The sequence below is a fragment of the Poecile atricapillus genome, chromosome 12 (genome assembly GCF_030490865.1).
Source record: "Poecile atricapillus isolate bPoeAtr1 chromosome 12, bPoeAtr1.hap1, whole genome shotgun sequence".
NCBI lineage: Eukaryota > Metazoa > Chordata > Aves > Passeriformes > Paridae > Poecile > Poecile atricapillus.
In genome coordinates this window covers 3,490,429-3,516,526 of record NC_081260.1, presented here as the reverse complement: position 1 = coordinate 3,516,526, position 26,098 = coordinate 3,490,429, and the positions used below count along the sequence as shown (strand labels likewise).

Sequence of the window (26,098 nt, the reverse complement as noted above, 5' to 3'; positions counted from 1 at the left end):
ATTTCCCACAAAACACAAAAAATGGGGTTCAAGCACCCAGAGATGATCCTTGCTCCTGAAATAGATTTGGAGTTGTATCATTTTTATGGGCTTGGTAAATACGTGATTGTCTTTTTAAAAGCGGCTTTTCAGAAATGGCTCAGATATGTTTCAGTGAGACTTCGCCCCTGTGGAAAAATGCAATGTGTATTCTAACAATTATTACACCTTTATTCTGTGCATCAACTCTGTTTCTAAATGTCTGAACTGACAGCATGTCTGGTCACATGAGTCCAGTTGACAAATTTGGCTAACGGTAACGCTTTAGGACAAAATTATGAAAAAAATGACAAATTAGCAATGGCACCTAATCAATAAATGACACAATATGGAATCCATGAAGCTGATAATGCAACCTCACAATTCTCTCATTTCATAAAATAAATTACCAGAGCTAAACATGTGCTAGATGATGTCTCCTTTCCAGTTAGATTTCCCCCAACCAATAATAAATTTATCTGTAATTACATAGATTATAGTCCCAAAATGATCAGCAACACACAAATTTCAGAACCTGGCTACTTTTAACCCTAAACCAGCCATGAATAAGTGGTTTCCTCAGCGCTGTTGCCTTGAGACACCCTTTGTCACAACACAGTGTGCTTCAGAAAAAGTTCCCAGCTGGAATATCACCACTACACTGAGTAAAAACCAGGAAAGAGAGAGACAAATCAGTTTGCTTTTGCTAGAGGAACTTCATAACTTCCCCACTTCACCTAGAAAAACACCACAGCACTGTCACTCTTGGAAGAATTCTCAAAATATTTCAAGACTTAACTATCTTCCAGATAAATTTTCTGTCGTTGCAGCCAAGAATTATTTTATTTTAACATAACACAGCAATACTGTAGGATCTGGAATTATTTACCTTTATTCTTACAAGTAGCCTTGGTCACTTATCTAACTTTTGCAGGCTGGTATTTCCCATTATGTGGTTTGCACAAAAAAAACAAAACAAAACCAAATTCTTAAAAAAATCCTGAAGAAAATCTGGTTTATGGTTTTGAAATTATCACAGAACAAGCTGAGTTCATCACAAAGGAGAAATTCCATTCAGGCATCCCCTTTCTGCTATTTTCTGGTAATTTAGAGCAAAACTAGATACAAGGAGCTCAAATCAGCCCTGTCCATCACACACTGAGGGAAAGGTGCTTTGTCCATTTTCTTATCTGGTGCTGAACCAACTCCAGTGGGGTGGCAGCAACTGGAGGGCTCCAAAATGAATTCCTTAAATAGTTTTAAAAAGCAGTTTGCAGAAATCAAGCAGCCCAATGAGAATGTCCAACACAGCAGATCAGAGGCACAGATAAATCAGATTTTAAAGGTACAATGGACTGGGCTCTGAGAAACCTGGTCTGGTGGAGGTGTCCTTGCTCAGGGCCAGAACTGGATGGTTTTAATGTCTCTCCCAAGCCAATCATTCTCTGACTCCCTGAAAATGGAACTAAGAACTCATGTAACTCACACCATGCATTATTCCCAAGAAATTAGATTTGTCCCCTCCCAGGCCGTTCTCCTCCTTTGGGGATTGCAGCCATCACCTCAATCTTTGGGAGAAGAAAGAAGTAACAAAGTTTGCAGCTCTCACAGCAGTTCAGAGCTGCCCATCACTGTATTTTCTTTGGGAATCAGCCCATCCTTTTGCATGGAAGTTCACCCAGATGGATGAAAAACAATGACAAGAGCAGAGTCTTATACTGCCGACAGACATTAGCATTGGTTTTGGTGAGGAATTTAAAATTTTGATGCTCTGAATAAAGCAGCAATAAATACAAATCTATTTTTCTATGTATTTAAAGGGAGAGAGGAAGCCTTTTATTTGAGGAAAAGATTTGGGAAAAAGACTTGACAAAATAAATAAGTAGAATTTATTTCTTCTAAAGCTATTTAAACCCTGAGAGACTTTGAAAACAGAGCAGTCCCCTAAAAGCTAATTATTTAATATCCTGAAAAAGTAAAAAAATGTTAACTCATGTAGCCAAGACAGACCTGTTTGCAGCAAGGACTGTGCTTAACCCCAGTACTGAAAATCTTTATGCATATTCCTGCCTTTACTGCACTCATATCCCAAAGCAACAGAAAAAAGTGAAATATAAATAATAAAATAAATAAACAGGTGAATGAAAGATACTCCTCTGCTTGTCTGAAAAAACTGGCCCACACACACATTGATATATTTTTTATTTAAATCCCTTTTTTTTTCCCTCTTACAAGTGCCCCTGAAGCATCACAAATTCCCCTGCCACACCTACAGGCAGCATTTCACTGCTTTCAATCTCTGCTACACCGAAACACTTCACGCCACATTCCTTGCTCACAACCACTCTCCTCTTGCACTGGAAACTTGCACGAGTTAATCCAGCTGAAAAAAAATAAATTAATTCTGGAAGAAAAATGTTAGTCAGCAGCATCAGATACATAATCCAGGTGACCAAAAGAGCTTTGGCCCTGGTCCATAACAGAAGGCAGCACCTTTGGCTGCAGATTTGGCAGGAAACTGAGCCCCAAGGTCTCTGGGCACTGCCATGGCATGAGCATTAAGCCTATAAAACAGCATATATAATTAACAAAATGCCAGCCAAGCACTTGGCAGGAAGATCTCATTCCTTCATGCTTGGGCTCATGCTGCCCAACGTGTGCAATGATCTCCAAGTTAAGTAGCTGTCGTGTGTTTTGGGTCAATTTACACACATCTCTGCACAGGACCTGAAAAACAAATAAATAAAAAACCATATCAAACTTCTTTCAATTTACTATCACCTGAAAGAAACGAAAAAGAAAAAGAAAAAGAAAAAGAAAAAGAAAAAGAAAAAGAAAAAGAAAAAGAAAAAGAAAAAGAAAAAGAAAAAGAAAAAGAAAAAGAAAAAGAAAAAGAAAAAGAAAAAGAAAAAGAAAAAGAAAAAGAAAAAGAAAAAGAAAAAGAAAAAGAAAAAGAAAAAGAAATAATTAAGTGCAATGCAAAAATGCTAATTCAGTGTGTGTATGTGCCAGTCCAAAAGCAAAGGAAAGTCTTTGTCCTTGGCAGAGATGGGTAAAAACTGTGCCCAAAGTCACCATGAAAACCGAGGTGTTACAAATACCCCACTGCTAAACACTCTGCAGAATATTTCAGTTTTTCCCACACGCACTTCTTCCAGCAATCCAAATTGTTGCTCTCCAAATAGTTGTGTATGACTGGGAGAAAACAGATTTTAAATGTGATTCCAGATCCTTTGAAAATCCGAATTCCCAGAGCAGTTATTTCCCAAGCCTCTGGAGAATCCAGAACACCGGGAGGTGAGGAGTATACCCCTAATCTGTATTCATTACAGTGAAACGTGTCCCTATCACCTCCTGTCCCCTTAATGAAGGGTTAATTTAAACATCTAATTGGGAGCTAAAAGTAGCGGTGATATGAAGTGGTGTGCCTGGAAGCCAGCCTGCACAGAGACAAAATACCTGCTAACAGTGATGGGCTGAATCCTCACCTCCTGATGGTGCTCCTGATTTAGAGCTCTGCTAAAATTAGTTCACCTGCACCCTGTTTTCCACCCATAAACACTTTTAAAAGGCCAGCCTTGTCACAGAGCGCCAAAGATAGGAAATGAAGGCAAAAATGTGCGGGGTGTGGTCAAAAATGAGTGTGGGGAGAGAAGCCGAATGTTGTTTGAATCAGATAAAACCGATCCTCTAGAAATGGATTAAAGCGCTTGTGAAAAGTCCTAAACAAACTGCTGGATATCAGGCAGGACAATCATACACCGATCAAAAAGTTGACCCCACCTTTTAACCGGTTAAAATTTTCAGCTGATCTTAAAAATAAGCTCTTTTCCACCTTTAGTGTTATTTGCACACACAGAGATTATTTGCTCACCTATCTAGCGCCATGCTACAAATCAGAGTTAGAGCCTTTGCTTCTAGACCACCCCATCATCCTTTTCCATGTCGCTCTTAGAAATTTTTCTCCCTGTTTTTCACTGTTTGCATCAATCCTGCAGCCTGAGAGGTTTTGGCAATCAGATCATTTTCGAGAGGCACTGTTTTGTTTTCCTCGTGCTTGTGCCAAATTCCATTTTCAAGCCGTGCCACAGCGGGAGGCATCGCTGTGCTCAGGCAATGTCCCCACTCCAGGGAAGCCACCACTTTGCAAAAGTCCAGGCTGCCCCAAGAGGTTTCCTGATGGATTTCAGGGCAGAATTCACCCCGATCAGCGCTAACAGAACCCTCAGCACCTCTCTTTTCTGGATACCCACTCATATGTTTACTCTCCCTGGGCAGAGGGTGAATATGAAGGCTTTTTTTCCAGAGGGGAAAGTTGTTGGAGGCTTGCCTGGATGTTGTCTGCTTATCACCGGGGCAGATGAAAGCGAGCAGCCCCAGCTCCACCCCAGGGTGAAAGGAGCGCAGGAATGCGGTTCCCCGGGATGAGCCTCCAGCTCCTTTCAGGGTGATTTCACAGCTCAGGGTGGCAGCACCCCCGATAGCATCACTGCCAAGGACGGCCGAAGATGGCTTTAGGGCTCACTAATGGCTTTGTCACACCTGCAGGGCACAGCTTTGTCACCTCCCCCGGGCTGCTGCTGGGGGACAGCACCGGGAATGCTCTGCTTTCACCCCGTGGGCTTCTTCAGCCAGGGAAGTTTAGAAATGTGTGGATAATTATGGCTGAGTTTTCCCAGCTGCGTTTCTACAAAATGGGAAATCCACAGAAAATTTATTACTTTGAATAAATAATGGCAGGAATTCATTGTTCTGCTTGCTCATTAGTAGCCCCTGGAACTCACCAGAGCCCTCGGGTGGGGAATGGGCACCCCAGGCAGGAGCAAGGCAGCCGCTGAGCCCTTGAGTCGCACTATTCCTGGCAAGTTAAATCACCCCTTTTCGCTTTGAAATGCCCCTGCAGCAGCACGGACACCCTCCCGAGCTGCCCGGGCAGGGTGGGTGTGTGGAGGGCTGGGAGCGATGCCCTGCAGCCATCCCCGGTCAATCCTTCCTTTAAACAACCATCAGCGAGCCCTGGCCCCATCCACCCATCCATCCATCATCCATCCATCCATCCATCCATCCATCCACCCATCATCAATCCATCCATCATCCATCCATCATCCATCCATCATCCATCCATCATCCATCCATCATCCATCCATCCATCCCTCATCCATCCATCCATCCATCCATCATCCATCCATCCATCATCCATCCATCCATCCATCCATCCATCATCCATCCATCCATCATCCATCCATCCATCCACCCATCCATCATCCATCCATCCATCCATCCATCCATCATCCATCCATCCATCCATCATCCATCCATCATCCATCCATCCATCCATCCATCATCCATCAATCCATCCATCCATCATCCATCCATCCATCATCCATCATCCATCATCCATCCATCATCCATCCATCCATCATCCATCATCCACCCATCCATCCATCATCCATCCATCATCCATCCATCATCCATCCATCATCCATCCATCCATCCATCATCCATCCATCATCCATCCATCCATCCATCCATCCATCATCCATCCATCATCCATCCATCCATCATCCATCCATCCCTCCATCCATCCATCCATCCATCATCCATCCATCCATCCATCATCCATCATCCATCATCCATCCATCCATCCATCCATCCATCATCCATCCATCATCCATCCATCCATCATCCATCCATCATCCATCCATCATCCATCATCCATCCATCCATCATCCATCCATCATCCATCCATCCATCATCCATCCATCATCCATCCATCATCCATCCATCCATCCATCATCCATCCATCCATCATCCATCCATCCATCCATCATCCATCCATCCATCATCCATCCATCATCCATCCATCATCAATCCATCATCCATCATCCATCCATCCATCATCCATCCATCCATCATCCATCCATCCATCCATCATCCATCCATCATCCATCATCCATCCATCCATCATCCATCCATCCATCATCCATCCATCATCCATCCATCATCCATCCATCATCCATCCATCATCCATCCATCCATCATCCATCCATCATCCATCCATCATCCATCCATCCATCCATCATCCATCCATCCATCATCCATCCATCCATCCATCATCCATCCATCATCCATCATCCATCCATCATCCATCCATCATCAATCCATCATCCATCATCCATCCATCATCCATCCATCCATCATCCATCCATCCATCCATCATCCATCCATCATCCATCATCCATCCATCATCCATCATCCATCCATCATCCATCCATCCATCATCCATCCATCATCCATCCATCCATCATCCATCCATCATCCATCCATCCATCCATCATCCATCCATCATCCATCCATCCATCATCCATCCATGGATCCATCCATCATCCATCATCCATCCATCATCCATCCATCATCCATCCATCCATCATCCATCCATCATCCATCCATCATCCATCCATCATCCATCCATCCATCCATCCATCATCCATCCATCATCCATCCATCCATCATCCATCCATCATCCATCCATCATCCATCCATCATCCATCCATCCATCATCCATCATCCATCCACCCATCCATCCATCCATCCATCATCCATCCATCATCCATCCATCCATCATCCATCCATCATCCATCCATCCATCATCCATCCATCATCCATCCATCATCCATCATCCATCCATCCATCCATCCATCATCCATCCATCATCCATCCATCATCCATCCATCCATCATCCATCCATCCATCCATCATCCATCATCCATCCATCCATCATCCATCATCCATCATCCATCCATCCATCATCCATCATCCATCCATCCATCCATCATCCATCCATCCATCATCCATCCATCCATCATCCATCCATCCATCATCCATCCATCCATCCATCATCCATCATCCATCCATCCATCATCCATCCATCCATCATCCATCCATCATCCATCCATCCATCATCCATCATCCATCATCCATCCATCATCCATCCATCCATCATCCATCCATCATCCATCATCCATCCATCCATCATCCATCCATCCATCCTCATCCTGCCCCAAATCCCTCCGAGCCGAGACATTTTTGGTCCAGATCGTGACTAAGCCTGATTTGCACTTGTGCATATCAGGGTGAGATTTTAGCACCTTCCTACATGGGAGACTGAAAAATCCTCTGCTCCGGCTGCCCCGGGGGCTGCCCTGGGGACACGGATGGGGGGACAAGGCACTGACCCTGCCGGTCCTCATTGTCCTCGGGAATTTCCACAATTGGAACCTTGGGTTCCTCGGACCCAAATCGCCTTAAAATTTGTATTACCAAACTAGCCACCTCCTTGAGAAGCTCTCCGCAGGGCTTAAAGAGCACAAGGGCTGTGCCCCGTGGCACCCAAGGTGATAATTTGGTGTTCTCATGACTTTGCAACAAGCAGGGATTCAACCTGATCTGTGCCCAGCTCTTTTTTCCAGCACAAAGCACAGATGTTCACGCCTTCTGCTGCTCCAAGTTCTGAAAATTGACATTCTGTACTGTTCATTTAGGGCCTGGAAAAGGTGCTGTCAATGCAGAATTCCCACTGAATTCAGCCGTGGAAGCTCCAGAGACGCTTCCTTCAAGTGCTATGTAAATATCCCGGGCTGGGGGCAATAAAGCAGATCTAATGATGGGTTATGCTAATGAGCCAAGCTGTGAAGTGCAGCAGTTCAGGAGCAAATCTCTGCTGCACTTCAGCTTTGGGCAACAGGTGATCTCGGGCAGAGGGGCAGGAGAAGGAGCCGGATTGTTCAAACTGCCCAGGAGGGGTTCCCAATGCACTCATGCCCCAAACCGCACTGCCAGTGAGGGTTACAAATTGGATCTATTGCTTAGCATCACAAAGAACCAGCGCAGGTACTCAGTATTTATCAATTAATTGCAATTATTCCTCACTTAAACTGCCACAACGTAATAACACCTGCATGGTTTTCATTCAAATATCTAAATTTCACTTTCTGCAGAAATGCCGTTGTTTAGGGAAAGTAAAAACGGGAAAAAAATACAAACCCAACTTTAAGGATTTTTCGAAGCCCGAATAGGGTTAATTTATTCTACAACATAATAAACTATGCTGGTCCAGTTCAGCCTTGTGGTTCAAGGCAAAGATTTTTTAAGATTAACTTTTAAATTACATAATTCAGGTCAGGGGTGCCTCAATCAGTTTCCCAGGTCTCAAGGAAAGTACAAAACAAAACAAACCTGTAGAAAGAGAAAGCAATTGAATTACTATCTTCTGGGGATGGAGAAAAACAACCAAACACAGAACAACAAACAGAAGGTCCATGACAGAAGATTAATAAAATGAAATTTATCAGAAGTTGTTGAGTACAGTCCTAAACTAAGTCACCTTCTGTGCATGAACCTCTCCTTGTGCAGTCGGGCTCTGATATTTTGTCTGCAAAATCTGTAATTCAATGCGAAATTACCCATTTCTAATCACCAGGGATCTCTTATCGATGTCCAGCTCCAGGACTGCAAGAACCCTGGGCCCCAGCGAGGACAGCGATCCTGGCTGAGCTGGCCGAAGCCTGCCCGGCTCTTTGGGACCATTCCCAAAACTTTGGGGCCATTCCTGGCACCCATTCCCAGTGCTTTGGGACCATTCCCAGAGCTTTGGGACCTTTCCCGACTTTGGGATCACTCCTGGCTCTTTGGGACCTTTCCCGGCACTTTGGGGCCATTCCCAGCTCTTTGGGATCATTCCCGGCGCCCATTCCCGGCACTTTGGGGCCATTCCCGGCTCTTTGGGATCACTCCCGGGGCTTTGGGGCCATTCCCGGCTGGAATGCGCCTTGGGAAAGCAGAACCCGCTCAGATCCGAAGGCAGATGCGGGATGGCACTGCCTGCCCTGGCACCGATGGAGCATCCCCAGCTCCTCAATCACAGCCTCCTGCACCTCCTGCCCCTCCCGGGAGTTGCCATTTTACCTCAAAAACTCAGAAAATTCACCAAAGGGGGTGAGACACAGCGAGCCCACCCGTTCTTTTCTATCCCATGAACCAGAATGTCCAGAAGCTAAGACAGGATTGAAAAACAAACAAACAAAAAAAAAGATATATCAATTTTCTCCAGCAGCAAAAAGCAAATCTCTTTCATGCCGCTCTTCATTCCCCTACCACATAGCTCTCATTTCTCACTGGGACATTTGCAAGGCTTCTTTATCTGAATAACTGGCAAAAACGCTTTTTTACCCCCTCCAAATATCAAACAACTGCTATAGCACCAGCTTTACTGTTCCGGGGGCAAATAAAATCAGTTTAAGGAAAAAACCCTCACTTCAATAGAATGATTTTCAATTTAAATTTTTAGTAACATGAATATTAAATACTTTATTAATTTTAAGACACCCTTTCCCCCTTTTTTTCCTGGAACAAGCTACAGCTGTAATTCTCACACATAAAAGGCACTTTTGGTGATTTTTGCAGTTATGCCTGGGTGACACTGCAGCTCTAATCCTACCACACCAGCGGCCCTTGGAAGTGAAACCCAGAGGAAATTTTTATTTCGGCCACACCTTTGTAAAACTAGTTTTTCCGTGCCAAAATATATAACAGAGATCAAAATCTTCACCATTAGCGCCAGAAGCAACAACTCTTTTCACAAGGGCTGACCTCTGGGTAGGCTCCGGCTGTGAGCCAGGTGAAGCTGTCTTACTGAACACCCAAAATATTGCATTTCAGTGCCCCCACACGGGGTCAGGAGAAATGGAAACAGCACAAAAAGCGTGTTCCCCACCAATGTCCATCATCCAGCAGCTGACCTTCCCCTGGCAACCTTTTCCAGGCAAATCCCCCCTCCAAAGCTGCTCCCAACCCGGCCGAGACACGATGGAGCGATAAGCACCCAATCCTGCATTCCTCCCACACCCACAGCTCCCAGGCAGAGGGCGGATAAAGAGGAGGCAGCTGGCTCCCAGTAATGTTTGAAAGTCCCCAAATTGTGCTGCTAACTGATTCAATCACGGCTTTTTCGGGATGGAGGTTGTGAGGGTGCTTGGCTGTTTGTCCCTCTGTGCTGTGTCTGCTCCTGATGGTCCATTTAGCAACAGGCTTGCAGAAATATCTGATGGACTCCAGAGCAGACAGAGAGAACAAATCCAGCGCCCTGCACTCACAAAGGCCCAGCTCGCTTTATTTTAAAGTCACTTTGCAGACTCTCAGCTTCAACAGCGATGCCAGCAAGCAGGCAGCCATTAATATGGTATTTTATCTCGCTGTATATGCAAGATAAAGAAAAGAAAATGGGTTCGAAAGTGTGAGCCGTTCTCTCCCAGCGCACAACAGAAAGGCTCAGAATTTAACCAGGAGGTTTTTTGGTAGGATGCTGTACGGAAGGGTCACACAGAATGAAAAGGCTGAATAAATCCCATGGCCAATTACATGGTCACTGAATCATGAAAAGGCCAGGCTCCTGGAATTTTGCAGCTGCTAGTAGATTCAACGGATGCATCAAAACCAGCTACAAACTCAGCTACAAGTTACCCCACCACAGAACTGATTTGAAACAGAATTAACTTAGAGCAAGCCCCCATCACGCAGAATTTTTTGAGGGAACACTGATAGACTTTAATTCCTATTATCTTTCCTCATCTTCAGCATACTTTACTGCAAAACACATAAATTGCCTTTTCTGTTTAATGAAAAGTACTAAAAACTTCGTAGAGGTTTTATTTTTAGTGGAATTAAGCCAAATATCTCGGTGTGGTTATTTACTGGGGGCAGGAAAAGCATTTTTAAATGAAGTTTAATTTTCCCTGGATAGGCTGTGACAGCCTGCACTGGGGAAAAATGGAAAACAAGTACATGACTATTTACTGTCCCTCTGCCAGAGTGACAAAGCCATATGAGACAGGAAGATTGCCAGCCCTGGAGCAGAAGTAGCCCAGAGTATCTGGAACCCTGATTACTTTGATCACTGGATCAGGAATAGAAACTCTTCCCTTTCCAAGGCCAGGAGCCCTCAGCAGAGGTGTAAGGAGAAAACTGGGAGGAATTCCCTCCAGGGCTGCTGGAGCTGCACCATCAGCTCAAGGAAATGCTGCAGACAGGGCCCATTTGGAAAATTCCTTTCCAAACGGTGGGCAGAGCATCACTCTGAGGCAAGGGATCACTGCTGGCTCTGCCCCTGCCTGACTGGCCCTGGAGCCTTTTCCTCATGTGACTGAGTTGCACTGAAAACAAAACAAAACAAAAAAACAAAAAAAACCACCCAAAGTTTAGAATCATCATGAAACCACAAGTTCTCTCCTTGTACAGCCCTCCCAGGCATCCAAAACATTGAGGAACACACCTGATCAGGGATGTTTCAACCAGAGAAAATATATTATTTTACAAATGAAAGGGAAGGACAGCCGTGAAACACTGATCTCCTCTTCTTCCAAGACAAGACTCCTCTCTACAGCTCACAGATGTTTTATCCAGTCCTGCTTAAACATCTGAAAAGTCCTGGAGAGAACATTGCACATCTGCCTTTTATTTTACTGACATTAAATCCTCCCATTTTTCCTGGTTGTGTCACAGGCAACCACCCAGCAGAACAAACTTTTCCTTTTGCATCCTTCAGGTGTTATGCAGACTTCAGACCTCCCTTCAGTGGCCATCCCACAGTCCTTCCCATGCCCACTTTTGTACCCACCTCTCTATATGTTTCTTGAGAATGTCTTTTAGACCTCTTCAGTGATTTTTTTTTTAGCTGTGGTCTCAATTTTCTCCACCTGCTCTCTGTGGGTGACAAGTTGGCCCAGACACATGCCTGCATCAACTTCCTGCTCACCTTCCCTTTCCCTGATTAATTTTCCTTCATTAAAAAGCGCAGACCCATCTGCACAGTGCCTCTGCCACAGCCAGGACATTTGAGAGATTCTTTAAGAGCAAACGACAAACGATTGAGGGATTGTGAAATCTGCCATCTTCTCTACCTGCCAGCAAGGACAGAAATCAATGTGCATGGACATTTCTAGATGGTCTCAATTTCCATGATAAAAACACTTTTCCTGCCTGCTGACTCTGAAACAACCTCAGCTTGTCCTGCAATACTCAGTCACCAGAATCCTCAGCACCAGGGAGTTTTCTCTTTCCCTCTAAATGCTGAGGGTACTTGAGGCCACTGAAATAGAAATGTTGCCAAACATTTAACAGCTGATCCCACCCACAAATACTCCAGCCTGAAGATGACTTCACTGGGCCCAGCGAAGGAGGATTTGATCAGACAGGTGTCTCAGGTGAAAATGTTGTTATTTTAGGATTAGTCAAATTTTACCTGAAAGCTGCTACTAAATTCCCCCTTCAGACTAATGAATACAAGGTTAAATACTGAGGCTATGGCAGCACCACTTGTGGGATAACATGCAGACCTGATGGTATACATTCTTTTTCTCAATTGTTTGATCCAACAATTATTAAACTAGGTTTTATGTCCTATACTTCGGGAAAAGTTACTGCAGGGATACAAGGGAATGTAGGGGGAATTAATTGACTACACATTGGATACAATCCCCATATACAACCGAATATTTTTAAATACTTCTGTACTTTAAGGTCAGATGGCACCATTATGATCCTTTATCCTAAACCCTCGAGGCATAGCCAAGACTTAAATTTTACCCAGCAGTTCCTGGAGAGGAGAGAATTATTCTCTCCTACTGCATAAGTGAACTCTACCGAGCCCAACAGCTTTGTTATTCATACTCCAAGGCAAGCAGCACCTACCACAATTTGAGTGATGAGATAAATAATAATGCAGCCAACCAGAATGGGAGAGAAACTAGAAAAATCCTCATCGAAATTCAGCAGATCTGGGCTAGCTCCCTCTCAAAGCTCCCCCATCCATCCTCCCCTTCACACAGAGATTTTAGGGACAAATGCCAGTAGATCTCTATTGTTCCTGCTCATTCATTAGCTACAACTGCTTTTTCTGTTGAGCTCACACTTCAAGGTAAGGATAAGATTCTGGCCACATTGTGCATGTTGGAAAAGTAACTAGGAGACAGAGAAAATGTCGATTATTTTAAATACAAAATAACATCGCATTGTTTCCTTCGTAGTTTTATGTAATCCTCAGAATTGAAACACACGTTTCAAGGTGATAAACTCCGTTCATCCCATTACCTTTGGACTTTCCCCTTCCATCTCCATTAGTTGTTATCATTCTCCTTTTTTACATCTTGCCCCCTTCACTAAAGGGACTCAGAAAATCCCCTCTTGGTACTATTTGCCACAATGCCATTTTCTACACCTGTAATTCCCATGCCTGCAGCAAGCAAATATTTGTGATTAAATCATAAAAGCCTGGTTTTAAATGGCTGCCCTGCCTCTAGTCCCCCCTTCCACATGCACCAGTGCAGCTCATGAGCTGCCTTCCAAGGCTTCAAAGGGGAGCAGAGGGTCTCAGTTTAGCTGGAACAATGCATTTCACAGAGCCACAGCTTTCACTTACCTCCCATGCTGGGGGTTACTATTTGCTTTCCCACACTTCCCTTTGGGCTGCTCCAGCCTTTGGAATTAAGGCAGGCACAAACTGCAGTTAAACCTGCTTAGATATATGAATGTGATCATCAAAATCACAGCTAAAGCTTCAGAAGCTGGGGAAAACCCGTCCTGTCCCCCTGAAAAGATCCCAGCCTAGAGCACATCAAAATGAGGAGTTCTGGAGGGTTATCTTGGCAACAAATTTTGTGGTGCAGGTTATTGAAGTCACCCTTTCCCCATTTGCAAGTGGGTTTTTTCTTGTTAGGTAGGCAAGGTAAACCCAAATCCTCTCCCTCACACCTGAGCTGCTCAGGCCTCTGCTTAGAACCTTGACTTTTTTAATGACTTTATCTCCCTGACAATAAAGGTCTGTGTTCTGATTGCTTTTTCCCCCTCCCAGTCCTTCTGTGGGAAAGCCAGTGTCAAAAGTGTCTTGGTTTGAAAAGGCAAGTGTCTGCTAAGGAAGGCAGGAACCTCCCTTGAAATGGAAAAAATGTAACCCCCCTCCCCCTCCATCCAAATTATTATAATCTTGAAACCAAGGGGCTCTCAGGTATGGAATAGGGATAACAGTTCTTTACTAGGAAAATTCAAATTAAAATGCAGTAGTACAAAAATACCACTGACAGAGTCAGAATACAACTCAACACCCTGTTGGATGTTGGTAGCAGTCCCATTAAATGGTGGCTGCAGTCCTCCTGGAGAGCCAGACGTTGTTGTGTTGAAGCAGTGATCCTGTAGAAGGGTGTAGTTTTCCTCTGAAGGTTCATTGTTGGTGTAGATGGATCTGGTCTTCCTCTGGGAATCCAGTGGAGAATGCCTGACTGTGGTGATCCAAACCTCAGATTATATCCAGGTAGGAATGCTTGGCTCCTCCCCCTGGGTGGAGCATCTCCCAATGGGATGATGTCATTTTATCAGTCCTGCAGTGAGACTCAATGGCCCATTAACAGAGGATATTCCTCTGGAGGGAGGATGGGTGGTGGAAGAGATAAAGAACACTGCCCCACCTGGATTGAACAGCTGGCCCATTAACAGAAGATATCCTCCTGGAATTATGAGGGATGAGTTATGGAAGAGATAAAGATCACTGTCCCACCAGGTTTTAACAGATGGTAACAGAATTCATACCTGTGGTTACATCTTGCATTGCAACCCAAGACAAAAACCTATGGCTGAGGGTGGTTCTTATTAGGAGCTGTTCAGGGAATTCTCCCAGGGATTAACAAACTCAGGCATCAGAGTCTGGAATTCCACCAAGGAGGTGACCCCATGGGCTGCTTCTCATCCAAGGACCGAATTCAGCCACGTCCTTGTCACAAATCAAACAGAGAATTTGGTGCTGTAACCACACAGACTTTAGAGACAGTTAATTTGCTCTTATTTCAGCACCACATTGTCCTTTGCTTCCCATCCTGGTACAGAATCTCTGGCTTCACTTAACAGTGCCTGCCCATAAGTGGATACAGACAAAAACACATTTGTTACTCACCTATTTGCACTGAAGATGAAGCAGACCGAGCACCAAAAGTCTGCCAGTACATTCAGAACACCACTCCTGAGAATATTTCTCTTTATTCCTCCTTCCTTTCCTTGCAGTCCTACCTGAGCTAGGTACAGAGATGCTCAGCACCCAGCTCTGGCAATATCCTCATATCTTGTCAGCAACAACAAAATTCTGGTGTGAAGCTGTACAAACTGTAATTTGATAGAAGCTGGAGGTAAGCAGTTCTGCTTGGAAAGAAGGGTGAAAGCTCAGTGTGAGGAGAAATGAACTTTCTCGAGGTTGTGTGTATCACAACATACACTGGGCTCTTTCACAGGGCTGGCATTCTGACAGTCCAGTGAAAATGTTTTCACCCAAAGAAAGATAGGACTGTATGGTCAGTCCTCCCCTGGGAGTGGAGGTTGTGTTCACAGCCAGCTCCTGAACCTGGGCAGGACAGAGGAGGGAGGTGCAGAACCCGAGCCCAGGCACAGGACTGCAAAACCTCATCAAAACTTGTTCAGTTCAGTTTAGGCTGGCCTAAATTCTAATCCTCTCTTGAATAATTGAAAAGGAGATGATTGTGGGAAAAGTTTCATGTAACAGGAAGTCCAAATTTTGGCAGATCCATGCTTCTCTGTGCAGCTCCCAGGCTTCGTCCTGTCATTAACTGGCCTGTCAGTCACTGAAAACAAAATAACTCCAGGGCACAGATGGACAGCTCTGTGCTAGAGGCCAAAACAATCGTGTTTCCTACCTCCAGAAGATCCACCAATGCCACCACAGTTGAGACTCTTCAATAATCTTTTTGTTTTACTGCTATCTAAACAAAAAAACCCACCAAAAGATTCCTTATTGCCTTTAACTATTAATCCGAAGTTATTTGTCCCTCTTTATATAAGACTTTCAAATCAAAGCATTTGTTCTTGGCCAGAATTGATACAAGCAAGGTCTGAAATCTATAGAGAAGAGCAGAAGAGTTATTGCAGAAGGAAGCAAAAGGAGTTGATCTCCTCACTTTGCTATAGTTTAAAAAAAATTTTTTTTATAATATTCCATGCTCTGCACAAAATCATCCAAGTCAGGGAAACTTCAGAGGTTCTTAGAACAGAGAGCACAGGCAAGGCTAATCCTTCCTGCAGCCACTCACACAGCCCTGCTGAATGCCTGGAAAACTGCTCAGAATTACCTTGATTCAAATGTTTGCCAGTTTGTATATTCAGCTCCTTTACTTCCTTTAACTCTAGGGCCATGGCACTTCATTCAGTTACTATCCCAGCTCTGGTATGCTCATAAAAAAATCACACCTGTTTCACAAATGTTCACCTGTTTAACAGACTCAGGTTTAAAGGAAAGGAAGTTTTTACTTAATTATGAAATATAACTTGTTTTGTTAAAGGAATTCCTACTATGACATTTGCTGTTTACAGGCTGTAAAAACAAAACTGCCCAGTGAATTGAAACGGGGAAAAAAAAAGGGAGGGAGAGGGAAAAATAAAAGAGAGAGAAAAGAATTACTTGGATTAAAATATCTTCCCTTAACCTTGTGGAAGAGAAGCTTCTCTGACTTGGCAGCACAGTACAATGAAAATGAAATCAATGCCAAGTGTCTTATCCTGAACTCTGAATGGGCAAAGTTCCCACTGACTTTCAAGATTTCTTCCCCTGCAAATGGCATTCAGGAGCAGTCGTTACCTGCACCTAAGGCACGTCCAGCACTATGTTCTGTCTCTCCCCTTTGTGTCGAGTGGATGTATAGAATTTTTGAAATCAGCACAGCAAGCTGTGAATGATGCATGAAATGAATAAGCTGAGTCTTGTACAAAGGGGAAATCCTGAAGGCTTGGTGCAATCACTGCTCTACTATTTCCTATGGCCTGCATAGAAAAGATGCATAATATTCTCCACAGAGACAAAGAAGAAAGCTCACCGAGGCCAGAAGTCTCAATCAGAAGCCCCAGAAGAGATAAATGACAGCAGCTCACAAGTTTTTACCGTTGCTTAATTTCCCTCTTATTGCTGAGCTGCTCCCCACGGGTGCCTGGCGCTCCCAGCCCCGGCTGCACGTGGAATACACACACAGGGATCAGGGGGCTCACTCTGCATTCCTTTGGATCCCAGTTCGTGCAGGAGGTTGTGTTTCACACCTCACCCCATCAGCAGAGGGGAGTTTGCACCAATCCCCCCAGCATGGGATGGCCAAAGCATGGAAAAAGGTGCAGATTCTTCCACGAGATCAGCGGGATGTGTTAAAACCCCGTAACTTCTTCCTCACGTGGAAGAATGGGAGACTTCACTGATACCAGCACAAACATTTTCAAACCAGGCCAAACCATGTTCAGATTAGTCTTAATTAGATGTATTCCTGAATAAATACAAATATATTATAGTTGAACTGAGCAACAGCAATAAAGGTGAGCATCCTGAGCACAACACTGATACATAATTATTTCTTTTTTCATCATGGAGAAGGTAAAAATACATCTTTTTATGCATGTGCTGTGACCTCCCCCAGTTCTCCTGCTCTCTCTCACACACTTTTGCTCACATGCTTTGCAATCTCCCCTGCTGCACTAAGAAAGTAGAGATATTTTAGGAACTGGAAAAAAAAAAGGTTTAATAGGGATACTGAGCTTCTGAGGATGCCTTTGGAAGAAGCAAATCTAAAATCCCTTTTGCTTGACTAGCAGCACAAAGAAGTTGGCTGTGAATGGTATTTGTAGCAAAGAATAATTAATTCCTCACCCTGAGGACATTCTGTTGGGAAAAAGTCACTGTGGTGCACTGATTGCTGCATCCAGTGGCATCAATTAAAAGTTGTGATAGGGAAGTATGTGGAAAACTACCCTGGAAATCTTCATTAACCAGAAAATTACCCCATGCAAACACATCTGCAAGGATGGCTATCTACACCTTCCTAGAGAAATCATAAAAGAAATTTATTCAAATTTTCTCTCTGTTATTTCAGTGTTTTGTCAGAATTTAGTGATGAAATTTACCACAGAAATAATCTGAATCTGCAGCATGCCAATAAACTACAAGAAATCTGGGATCAAGGTCTGTGTAAGTGGAAAAGAAGCCATATAAAGCTTCTCACTTTTGCAGGCACTGAGAACAGCAACAACATTCCAGTCCTGAACATCACCCAGCTTCAGATTTCAGGTGTATTAATTCCTGAGAAATCATCCTTTCCCTTAACACTGGAGGTTAGACATGTTCCTATCTTCCTAATAATGTTCCTGAGAAGTTTCTTTTTTAGTCCCATGTCTGATATGGGAAAGCTAAAAAGATAATTTGTGAACATTTTCACAAAGTGTCTATGCTCATGCTTTTCCTGAATTTAGTCTTCATTGCTTCTTGTAGCAAAGAAATAGTAAAAATACAGAACATGCAGTATAACATAAACTCTTAAAATATTCTTAAAATACCCATTATCAATTTCCTCTGCTAATTATTATACTTTACTCACTGTTTCAAAAAAAATATTTTAAAGTATTTAAACTCACTGACTTTTGTTGCAATAAATTAACTCTGAAGCTCTTTGGCATAGGAAGGAACCATGAAAATGTAACCCAATACACGGGGTTTGGACAAACCAACAGCACCAAGCGTTATCTTTCACCCAAAAACATGTTAAAACAGAAGCCTAAATATTGTCATTACACTTAAATGCCAGCATTAACCTCCTCAGAGGTTCTGTCATCCTAAAGATAAAGGGAGCGCTTGCATTTATCCTGGAGGCTGGAGTTGTTTTAACTGAGCAAAGAGTTGCTGATGATGGTGCACATGCAACAACACAGCACTTCATAGTTTGGAACTTCACCTGGACTCCCTGTGAATGTTAATGGCTCCATTCTGAGCTCTCCCACAGCAGCAGAAGGAAATCCTGCCTGGGCAGTGCTCAAGAGGCATTTGGATTTAATTCATGCGGGAGGGATGTCAAGGGCCAGATACTTTGCAAATTTAAAAGTGGAGTTCAGTAAAAGTAAAACAAACCTCCATCAGATCGAAAGAGAACTTATTTCTGCATTTGTTCAGGAGGAAAATTTCCTGGGCCCAAGCAAAGGATGTAACAGTACTCTCTGGGAAAAAAAAAGTTGTCTTTCAGGCAATGTCTCCCTCTATGCTGTTGGCTCTCGAATTAAATACACTCCTGCTGGGGGAAGAGGAGGCTGGATCTGTGTTTATATTTAATGTACAAGGCTGGCTTCCGTGGGTCTGCTCAGTCCAGCGTGTGCACCTGTTCACAGCTCTTCCCACAAGCTCTGACCACAGCTTCTGAACTTCGGGATAAAGTTTAGCCCCAGGAGGCTGAAAACTGCATTGGGAGTTTTACCTGGACATCCCAAAACCAGTAAATCAGGAAAAGCAGCCCTAAGCCAAACCATTGATGGGAGCTTCCAGAGAGAACAAGGCAGAGATTTATACAGAGACATTTTTACAGAGACATTTTTCTGTGACCCCTCAGGAACTTGATCACAGACCCTCCCTCAGCCCTTAGGCCAAACAGGGACAACTTGAGCTTAAAAATACTACAAACTCTGAAATAACAACATTTCTCCCCTTTCACAGCATCCTCTCCCACAGAACTCAGATGTAAAGAACAACTATTTATAGTTAATTACTGATTAATTAATGATTAATGCATTAATGATGCAGCTGCAGTGCAACTCTGAAGACACCAAGTACAATTCCAGTGCTGGCAGCTGCTCCCCTGCCCAGGAGCCCTCTTTATTCAGACCTGCACCTGCACACCTGCCTGCCAAGGTGGAGGGAGAATTGTTTCAGGGAATGGGAATTTCACTCTTCCCCTCGGGGAGCTGTCCTGGCACAGCTCTGGGGAACACTTTGGCTCCCAGCTGAGACGAAATTGCTGCTGCTGCCCTGCGTGCCTGTATCCTGTCCTAACCTACCACCTTCTCTCAGACCTCCGGGTTTTTTATGGATCTGCTTCTCCTCGAGGGCTGGCGAGTCGTGTTACGAGCTGCTGTCCTCTCCTGCTCCTACAGAAGGACAGCAGCACGAAGTGGCAGAAGCAGCGCCACAGGTTTGCCAGATTTCACCAGAAATCTGCCGGAAGAACTGAGCTGTGGGTATGAAACACTCCGGGTTCTCATTCACAGAGGGATCGCCCCCAGCCCGTCCCGGGGGCAGTGGCGGTGCCCGGGTTTTGCCCGGGGTCGGTCCCGGGAAGGAGCAGCGTGCGGGACCCGGAGCTTCCCCCGCTGCGGGAGCTGCCCCGGGAACCGGCCCGGAGCCGGCACCCGCCTCCAGCGGGGCTCCGGGGGAGCTTTGAACAACCTCACCCCTTGGAAGAGCCCGATGAAAGCCCTGCCCGAGCCTGGCCGTGCTTCCCGGAGGAGAAGGAAGGCAGGAGCCGCTGCCGGGGCATCCCCGCGGTGGGGAAGGAACGAGGATGCGACCACGCCGGGCAGCCGAGGGGCACAAAGCGTCCCCGAAGCCGCTGTCGGTGAGGGGTGGCGGGGCAGATCCCCGCAACCCAAAAACCCCAAACCCCAGCACCTCGGACGGGGATGCGGAGCGGAGAGCTCGGGGCCCGGGCCCTGCCGGAGACACAGGCGGGGAGCCGGCAGGAGCAGAGCCCGCAGAGGGGCAGAAGCGATGCTCGGAGCCCGCAGAGGGGCAGAAGCGATGCTCGGAGCCCGCAGAGGGGCAGAAGCGATGCTCGGAGCCCGCAGCGGGGGAGAAGCGATGCTCGGAGCCCGCAGAGGGGGAGAAGCGATGCTCGGAGCCCGCAGAGGGGGAGAAGCGATGCTCGGAGCCCGCAGAGGGGCACAAGCGATGCTCGGAGCCCGCAGAAGCGATGCTCGGAGCCCGCAGAGGGGCACAAGCGATGCTCGAAGCCCGCAGCGGGGCACAAGCGATGCTCAACTCCGCCGGCCGCCCCGGGACCCCGCGGGGGCTGGTCCGCAGCGCCCACCCCAGAGTAATGCACATCCCTAAAAAAAAAAAAAAAAAAAAAAAAAAAAACACAAAAAAATAATAAAAAGGGCAGGGAAAGGAAGGAAAAGTTGTCCAGACTCAAAGCACTCGCCAAACATACTGAAAAAGACTGAATTATTTATTTCCTCTGGGGACTCCTGTAACCATTCATTTTTAATGGAGTCTAATTAAGAGTTCCCCAACGGGTTTTACTTTTGTAAATATTTTAGATGAGCTGGCGTTTCTAGGCAAATCCTCCTGACAGGAAAAAAAAAAAAAAAAAAAAGAGAAAGAAATAAAAAGCACAACAAGCCGAGGCGGAGACAATCTCCTTCGCTCCCCGGCGGCCCGGAGGCAACAAGTGGCCGCGGCTCGCAGCGCAGCGATGCTTCTGCGGCCCGCATCCCGCTCCAGTTTTAATGAAAACCAAATCTAAGGAGCGCATTCTCCCCCCTCTCCCGCCCCCCAAAACACAGGCCAGGCTTGGCAGAAGCGCAGCCGAAAAGCGCCGGCAGCTCCCGGTGGGAGCCCCGGGGCGGGCTCGGCCCTGCCCCGCTCCCCGCAGGATCCGCACAAAGCGCCCGGACACCGCCGACGTGCCTGATAGAAAATTTATTGATCTCTCTTCGTTTGGGAGAAGGAAGCAAACGAGGACTAGGAACAGGAACGGAGTATTTGGTTGGATTTTTTTTTTTTTTTTTTCGGAAGGAATCCGGTAACAAAACTAAAACGCTTTTTTTTTTTTTCATCCGATATGTCAAAACATGATTCACAGTAAAACTCACAAACCCATTTACATAAGTTTACAGCTTAAGGAAAACCAAGACACACAACTTACTATAAATAAAAGAAATGCGTTTGCGACCCGCACAGCTCTGCTCTCTCCCACCTCCCCCTTTTCAAGGAATAAAACCTCAAAATTAAAAAGTCGTGAAAGCTACAGATTGTGGATAGAAACCAAGCGAGGGTCGGTAACAAAACACTTAATAAACCACAGAGATTATGTGAACAACCGACTTTAAAAACAAAAGCCCGCGGTTTTTGTTTAAGTCATTGCAAGGCTAGAAATCAAACTGGAAGATGCAAGATTTTTTAAAAAACTTTTAAGCGAATAAAACCGTGCCCAACCTAGCCGAAACCAGGAAAGGAGTTGCCGTGGTTTGAAAACTTCACAGCGGCTTCTAGGAGGCAGGAGTTGTGCTTTATTAAAATAAACAAACTTGCTCAAATATTATTTCTTGTACCAAAAAAAAAAAAATAATAAAAAAAATACAACTAACGGATTTCCTTTTTAAAATTTCTCCAGAGTTAGTATCAAGTCTGCTAAGCCGAGCAACACTGCCGTACGTCCCGGTGTGGTCAGGGAGCGGTGGTGGGGTTAAGGATTAAGACGGGGAACCGTCCGGAGCAGCCACAAGTTTATATGTGAGTTAGTGGTACGGTACCATTCACGGCAGTCCCGGCACTCTGGTAGTGCTGGTGGACGCTGTGTAACCTGCTGCCCTGCAGGGAGGAAGGGTCTGTGGCATCCCCGCCGGGGGGCAGGTACATGCTGATCATATCCCGCAGGTCTCCCAGGCAGGCCCTCTGCGAGTGGGAAGCGATGGCCGGAGGCGGAGAGCTGGGCTCGGATTTCACCACGGAGCCCATGGAGCCCAGGCTCATGGCCGTGGAGGGCTGCTGGCCGTAGGCGGCGGGGGACATGCTGTAGGTGGAGGCGGCGTTCATGTAGGTCTGGGCCGTGGACATCATGGGGCTGTACTGCAGGCCCGTCATGTCGTAGCGGTGCATCTGCTGCAGCTGCGGGCTGTTCATGCCCGGGTGCTGGCTGTAGCCCAGCTGGTCTTGCATCAGCGAGTAAGCCCCGTTGGTCCAGCCGTTCATGTGGGCATAAGTGTCAATCCTCTGCCCCACCCCGACGGGGCTGCTCACCGCGTTGCCCCCCCCCGGGGCCAGCAGATTGCCGGGCAGCGAGTATTTGTCCTTCTTCAGCAAGGTCTTGGTCTTCCTCCGGGGCCGGTATTTGTAATCCGGATACTCCTTCATGTGCACGGCCCGCAGCCGCTTGGCCTCGTCGATGAAGGGCCGCTTCTCGGCGTCGCTCAGCAGCTTCCAGTCGGCGCCGAGGCGCTTGCTGATCTCCGAGTTGTGCATCTTGGGGTTCTCCTGGGCCATCTTCCGCCGCTGCCCGCGGGACCACACCATGAAGGCGTTCATGGGCCGCTTCACCCGGTCCTGGTCCGAGCCCGCTCCCGCTCCGCTGCCGGCCCCGCCGCCTCCGGTGCCTTTGCCGGTGCTCCCCGGAGCGGGGTTGCCGCCGGTGCCGCCCGCCGAGGGCTGCGGCGCTTTAATCTCCGTCTCCAGCATGCTGTACATGGCCGGGGCCGGCAGAAGGTGCGCCAGGGCGGCGGGCGGGCGGGCACCGAGCGGGGAGAGGAAGTTCAAACAAAACCAAAAAAAAAAAAAAGAAAGAAAGAAAGAAATACAGCAAAACCTGCCTGGGCGGCTGCCGCGACAGAAGGAGGAAGTTTGTGCGGCGGGCAGAGGCACCGCTCCCCGAGGTGCTGGCGGAGCTGCTGCGCTGCGGAGCGGCTCCCGCGGGCGCGCTCATCGCGGGGGTCCGTGATTGACGGGCTATAAATGGGGGGGCGGCGGCCAATCAGAGAGCGCTTCCCGACAGCCCCACGCCGGGAACGGAGCGGCCGGGGGCGGGCGGAGGCTCCCGGGGCTCGGGAGGAGGCTCCCGGGCTCGGGGGATGCCGCAGCCCCCGGGCCCCGCAGCTGCCCCCGGGGCAGAGCGGCTCCCGCAGCTGCGGCCGTGCCGGGGACACGGAGCGGCCCCGGGGTGTCCTGCGGGGCCCTGGGGAGGAGGAGCGGGGCGGAGCGGAGCGCTGGCCGGGCACAAAGGGGTTTGGGGCTCCCGGGCGGATGCGCAGCCCCGTGCCAAGCTCGGAGGGGCTGCCTGGAGACCGAGTGAGCCCGCACTGCACGGACGCACTCCCGGAGCGGGGGAAGGATGGACGGGCTAAACTCTTCCGCTCCTGGGCTGTCGCCTGGGGGAAAATCTGCATTGCCATGATGGGATGGGGCACTGCTGTCGGTGGGAGAGGGGCTGGAGCGGGGCCCGGATGGGTGGCTGCCGGCCGGGCATTCCCAGCGATCCCCACCTGCACCCACCCCGCTGCCACTTGAGCTTTTCCACTCGGCTGCCCCAAAATGGGGGGTGGGGGAGGCAGAGGGGACAGCGCTTGCGAATCCCCCGAGTTTCATGGCAACAGAAAGTTCTCTCCGTGTGAAAGAAAACTTTGGCGGCGGATATGCGAGTGGAGCGGCGCCCACTTGAGCTGTCAATCACCGGCTTCCCTGCCCATCCCTCCCCTCGCTTTACCCCTCCTTCCCTTCCTTCTCCAGAGGCACGGACACCGCACCTGCACGGACAGGGCACAGCTCTCTCCGCCGGGGACCGGGGCAGGGCGGGCTGGGCTGCCCCATCCCTGCGCTTCCTCATCCTCCTCCCGCAGCCTCCGCTCCTGCTCTCTCTGGAGAAGCCGGGCGGCTCTCCGGGCCGGGCAGCGCTGGGGCAGGAGAGGCAAAGCGAGCCGCAGTCTGCTGGGGAAAGCCTCGCTGCCGGAGGATGCGGGCAGCATCGCCGCTGTAGCTATGAGCAAAATGCCCCAGGGGCGTGTGGGGCGCCGGGGAGGGTCAGGAGCCTGGAGGTGGGGACGTGTCCGAGCCTCCCGTCCCGTCCTGGGCTGGCCGGCGAGGAGCGATGCCGCCGCCGCAGGTCCCGGGTGGCAGGCGCCGGTGTCACCCCAAAGACAAGAGCGGGAGTGCAATGACGGTAATGGGGAGGAGGAGACCTCCAGGGCAGGGCTCCGGGCTGGAGAGGGGGCTCCGGGCCCGGGGGGCTCGGCAGGGCGGTGCTGAGGAGCCCCCGGCCCCGCTCCAGCCCGCACGGCGCCTCCTGCGGGAGCGGGGACCAGGCGGGCACTGGAGACACTCTGGAAACAGCACGGTGGAGTGCAGGGGGTTGGTTTGAGCCCGTCTGAACGCTGCTGGGATTTAGCAGTTGAAGGACTCACTCGTTTTGTATGGATTTCTCTTTTTTTGACAAAATGATCTGTTGAACAGCGTCGCGGGGGAAATAAATCCCGCTTGCGAGCGGCTGTGGTGTAGTCAGCACTTTGGTTTTTGCTTGGTTTGCTGCTGGTGTATTGAGCGAAGTCAAAATTTGGCAGCCCGAGGGGACAGGGTGACAGCGGAAGGGTTGTTCCAGGCGGGAATGGTTCGCGTGTAACTTTTGCATAATATTGGAAAAGCTTCAGACAATCGTAATTAACTTCTAACCATCAAAATATTTTGGTCCCTCCATTTGGGGTTTAAGATCTGCCAGGCTGGCAGGAAATCGGACTGATTTATATCCTGATAACACTTTGATATTTCTTTATATGAGCGTTTGTTGGAGGGACTGGACACGCTGACATGCAACAAAAAATTGGGCTATATAGAGAATTAGAGGACGTGCTGAAATCCCCCAGAATAGTGTTTTTGTCGATGTTTAAATAAATATTACAACGTTAAGTTTCAGACTCTTGTCTTTCAATTCTCAAATTAGAGATTTTTTTTCCCAAAGCCAGCCTCTTCAACATTTTTAAGGTCCATATTATTTCAAACCAAGACAACATTTCTCTTGAAACACCGGTAATATTGTAAAAGAACGGAACCTCACTGAATAAAATTATAACTACAGACCGATGGATTTCCAGACTTCACAGGTCTCTGTAACTCTCCCGCTGCTCTTGGCTTCCCGAGCCGCACATGACCTGAGGAAAACTTCAAAATGCGGCTGATTGCTGTTTGCAGAAGGGGTGAGCTCTGCTCCAATCCCTCAGCCTCGGCGTTAGTGCTGTGTGCCCAAACTCTCGGCGGCCTTTGGGAGCGGAGGGGGAGCCCGAAGCCTCCTTCCCTCGGGGCTTTCCCCGCGGTTCCCCGGCTGAGCCCCCGCTCGACCACGGGGCTGTGGCCACCAGCAGCCCCTTCCCGCGGCCACCCCGCACCTGAGACCGCCTGTGGCTCTGTCCTTCCTTGTCCCTGCCCTGAAAGCGCCGGCGAGGAGCCGTGGGGAGCAGGAGGGAAGAGGCGAGCCCG

At 47.6% G+C, this 26,098-nt stretch overlaps 1 protein-coding gene across 2 annotated transcripts; it reads right to left on the bottom strand.

The window, feature by feature from the left end:
- Nucleotides 1-22,369: 22,369 nt before the first annotated feature.
- Nucleotides 22,370-23,359, bottom strand: LOC131583580 (transcription factor SOX-3-like). Of its 2 annotated transcripts, XM_058847857.1 has the most exons (2): nt 23,236-23,326; nt 22,370-23,199 (listed from the first exon to the last, which is right to left on the bottom strand). In XM_058847857.1, the coding sequence occupies exons 1-2, from the start codon at nt 23,324-23,326 to the stop codon at nt 22,370-22,372; spliced, it is 921 nt and encodes a 306-aa protein (XP_058703840.1). The 2 variants fall into 2 exon arrangements, with proteins under 2 accessions (XP_058703840.1, XP_058703841.1); XM_058847858.1 differs by having other exon boundaries at nt 22,370-23,359.
- Nucleotides 23,360-26,098: the final 2,739 nt, after the last annotated feature.

What these genes read in the sequence shown, in the direction of transcription:
- LOC131583580 (XM_058847858.1), bottom strand. Translation starts at nt 23,326, where the DNA reads ATGTACAGCATGCTGGAGACGGAGATTAAAGCGCCGCAGCCCTCGGCG.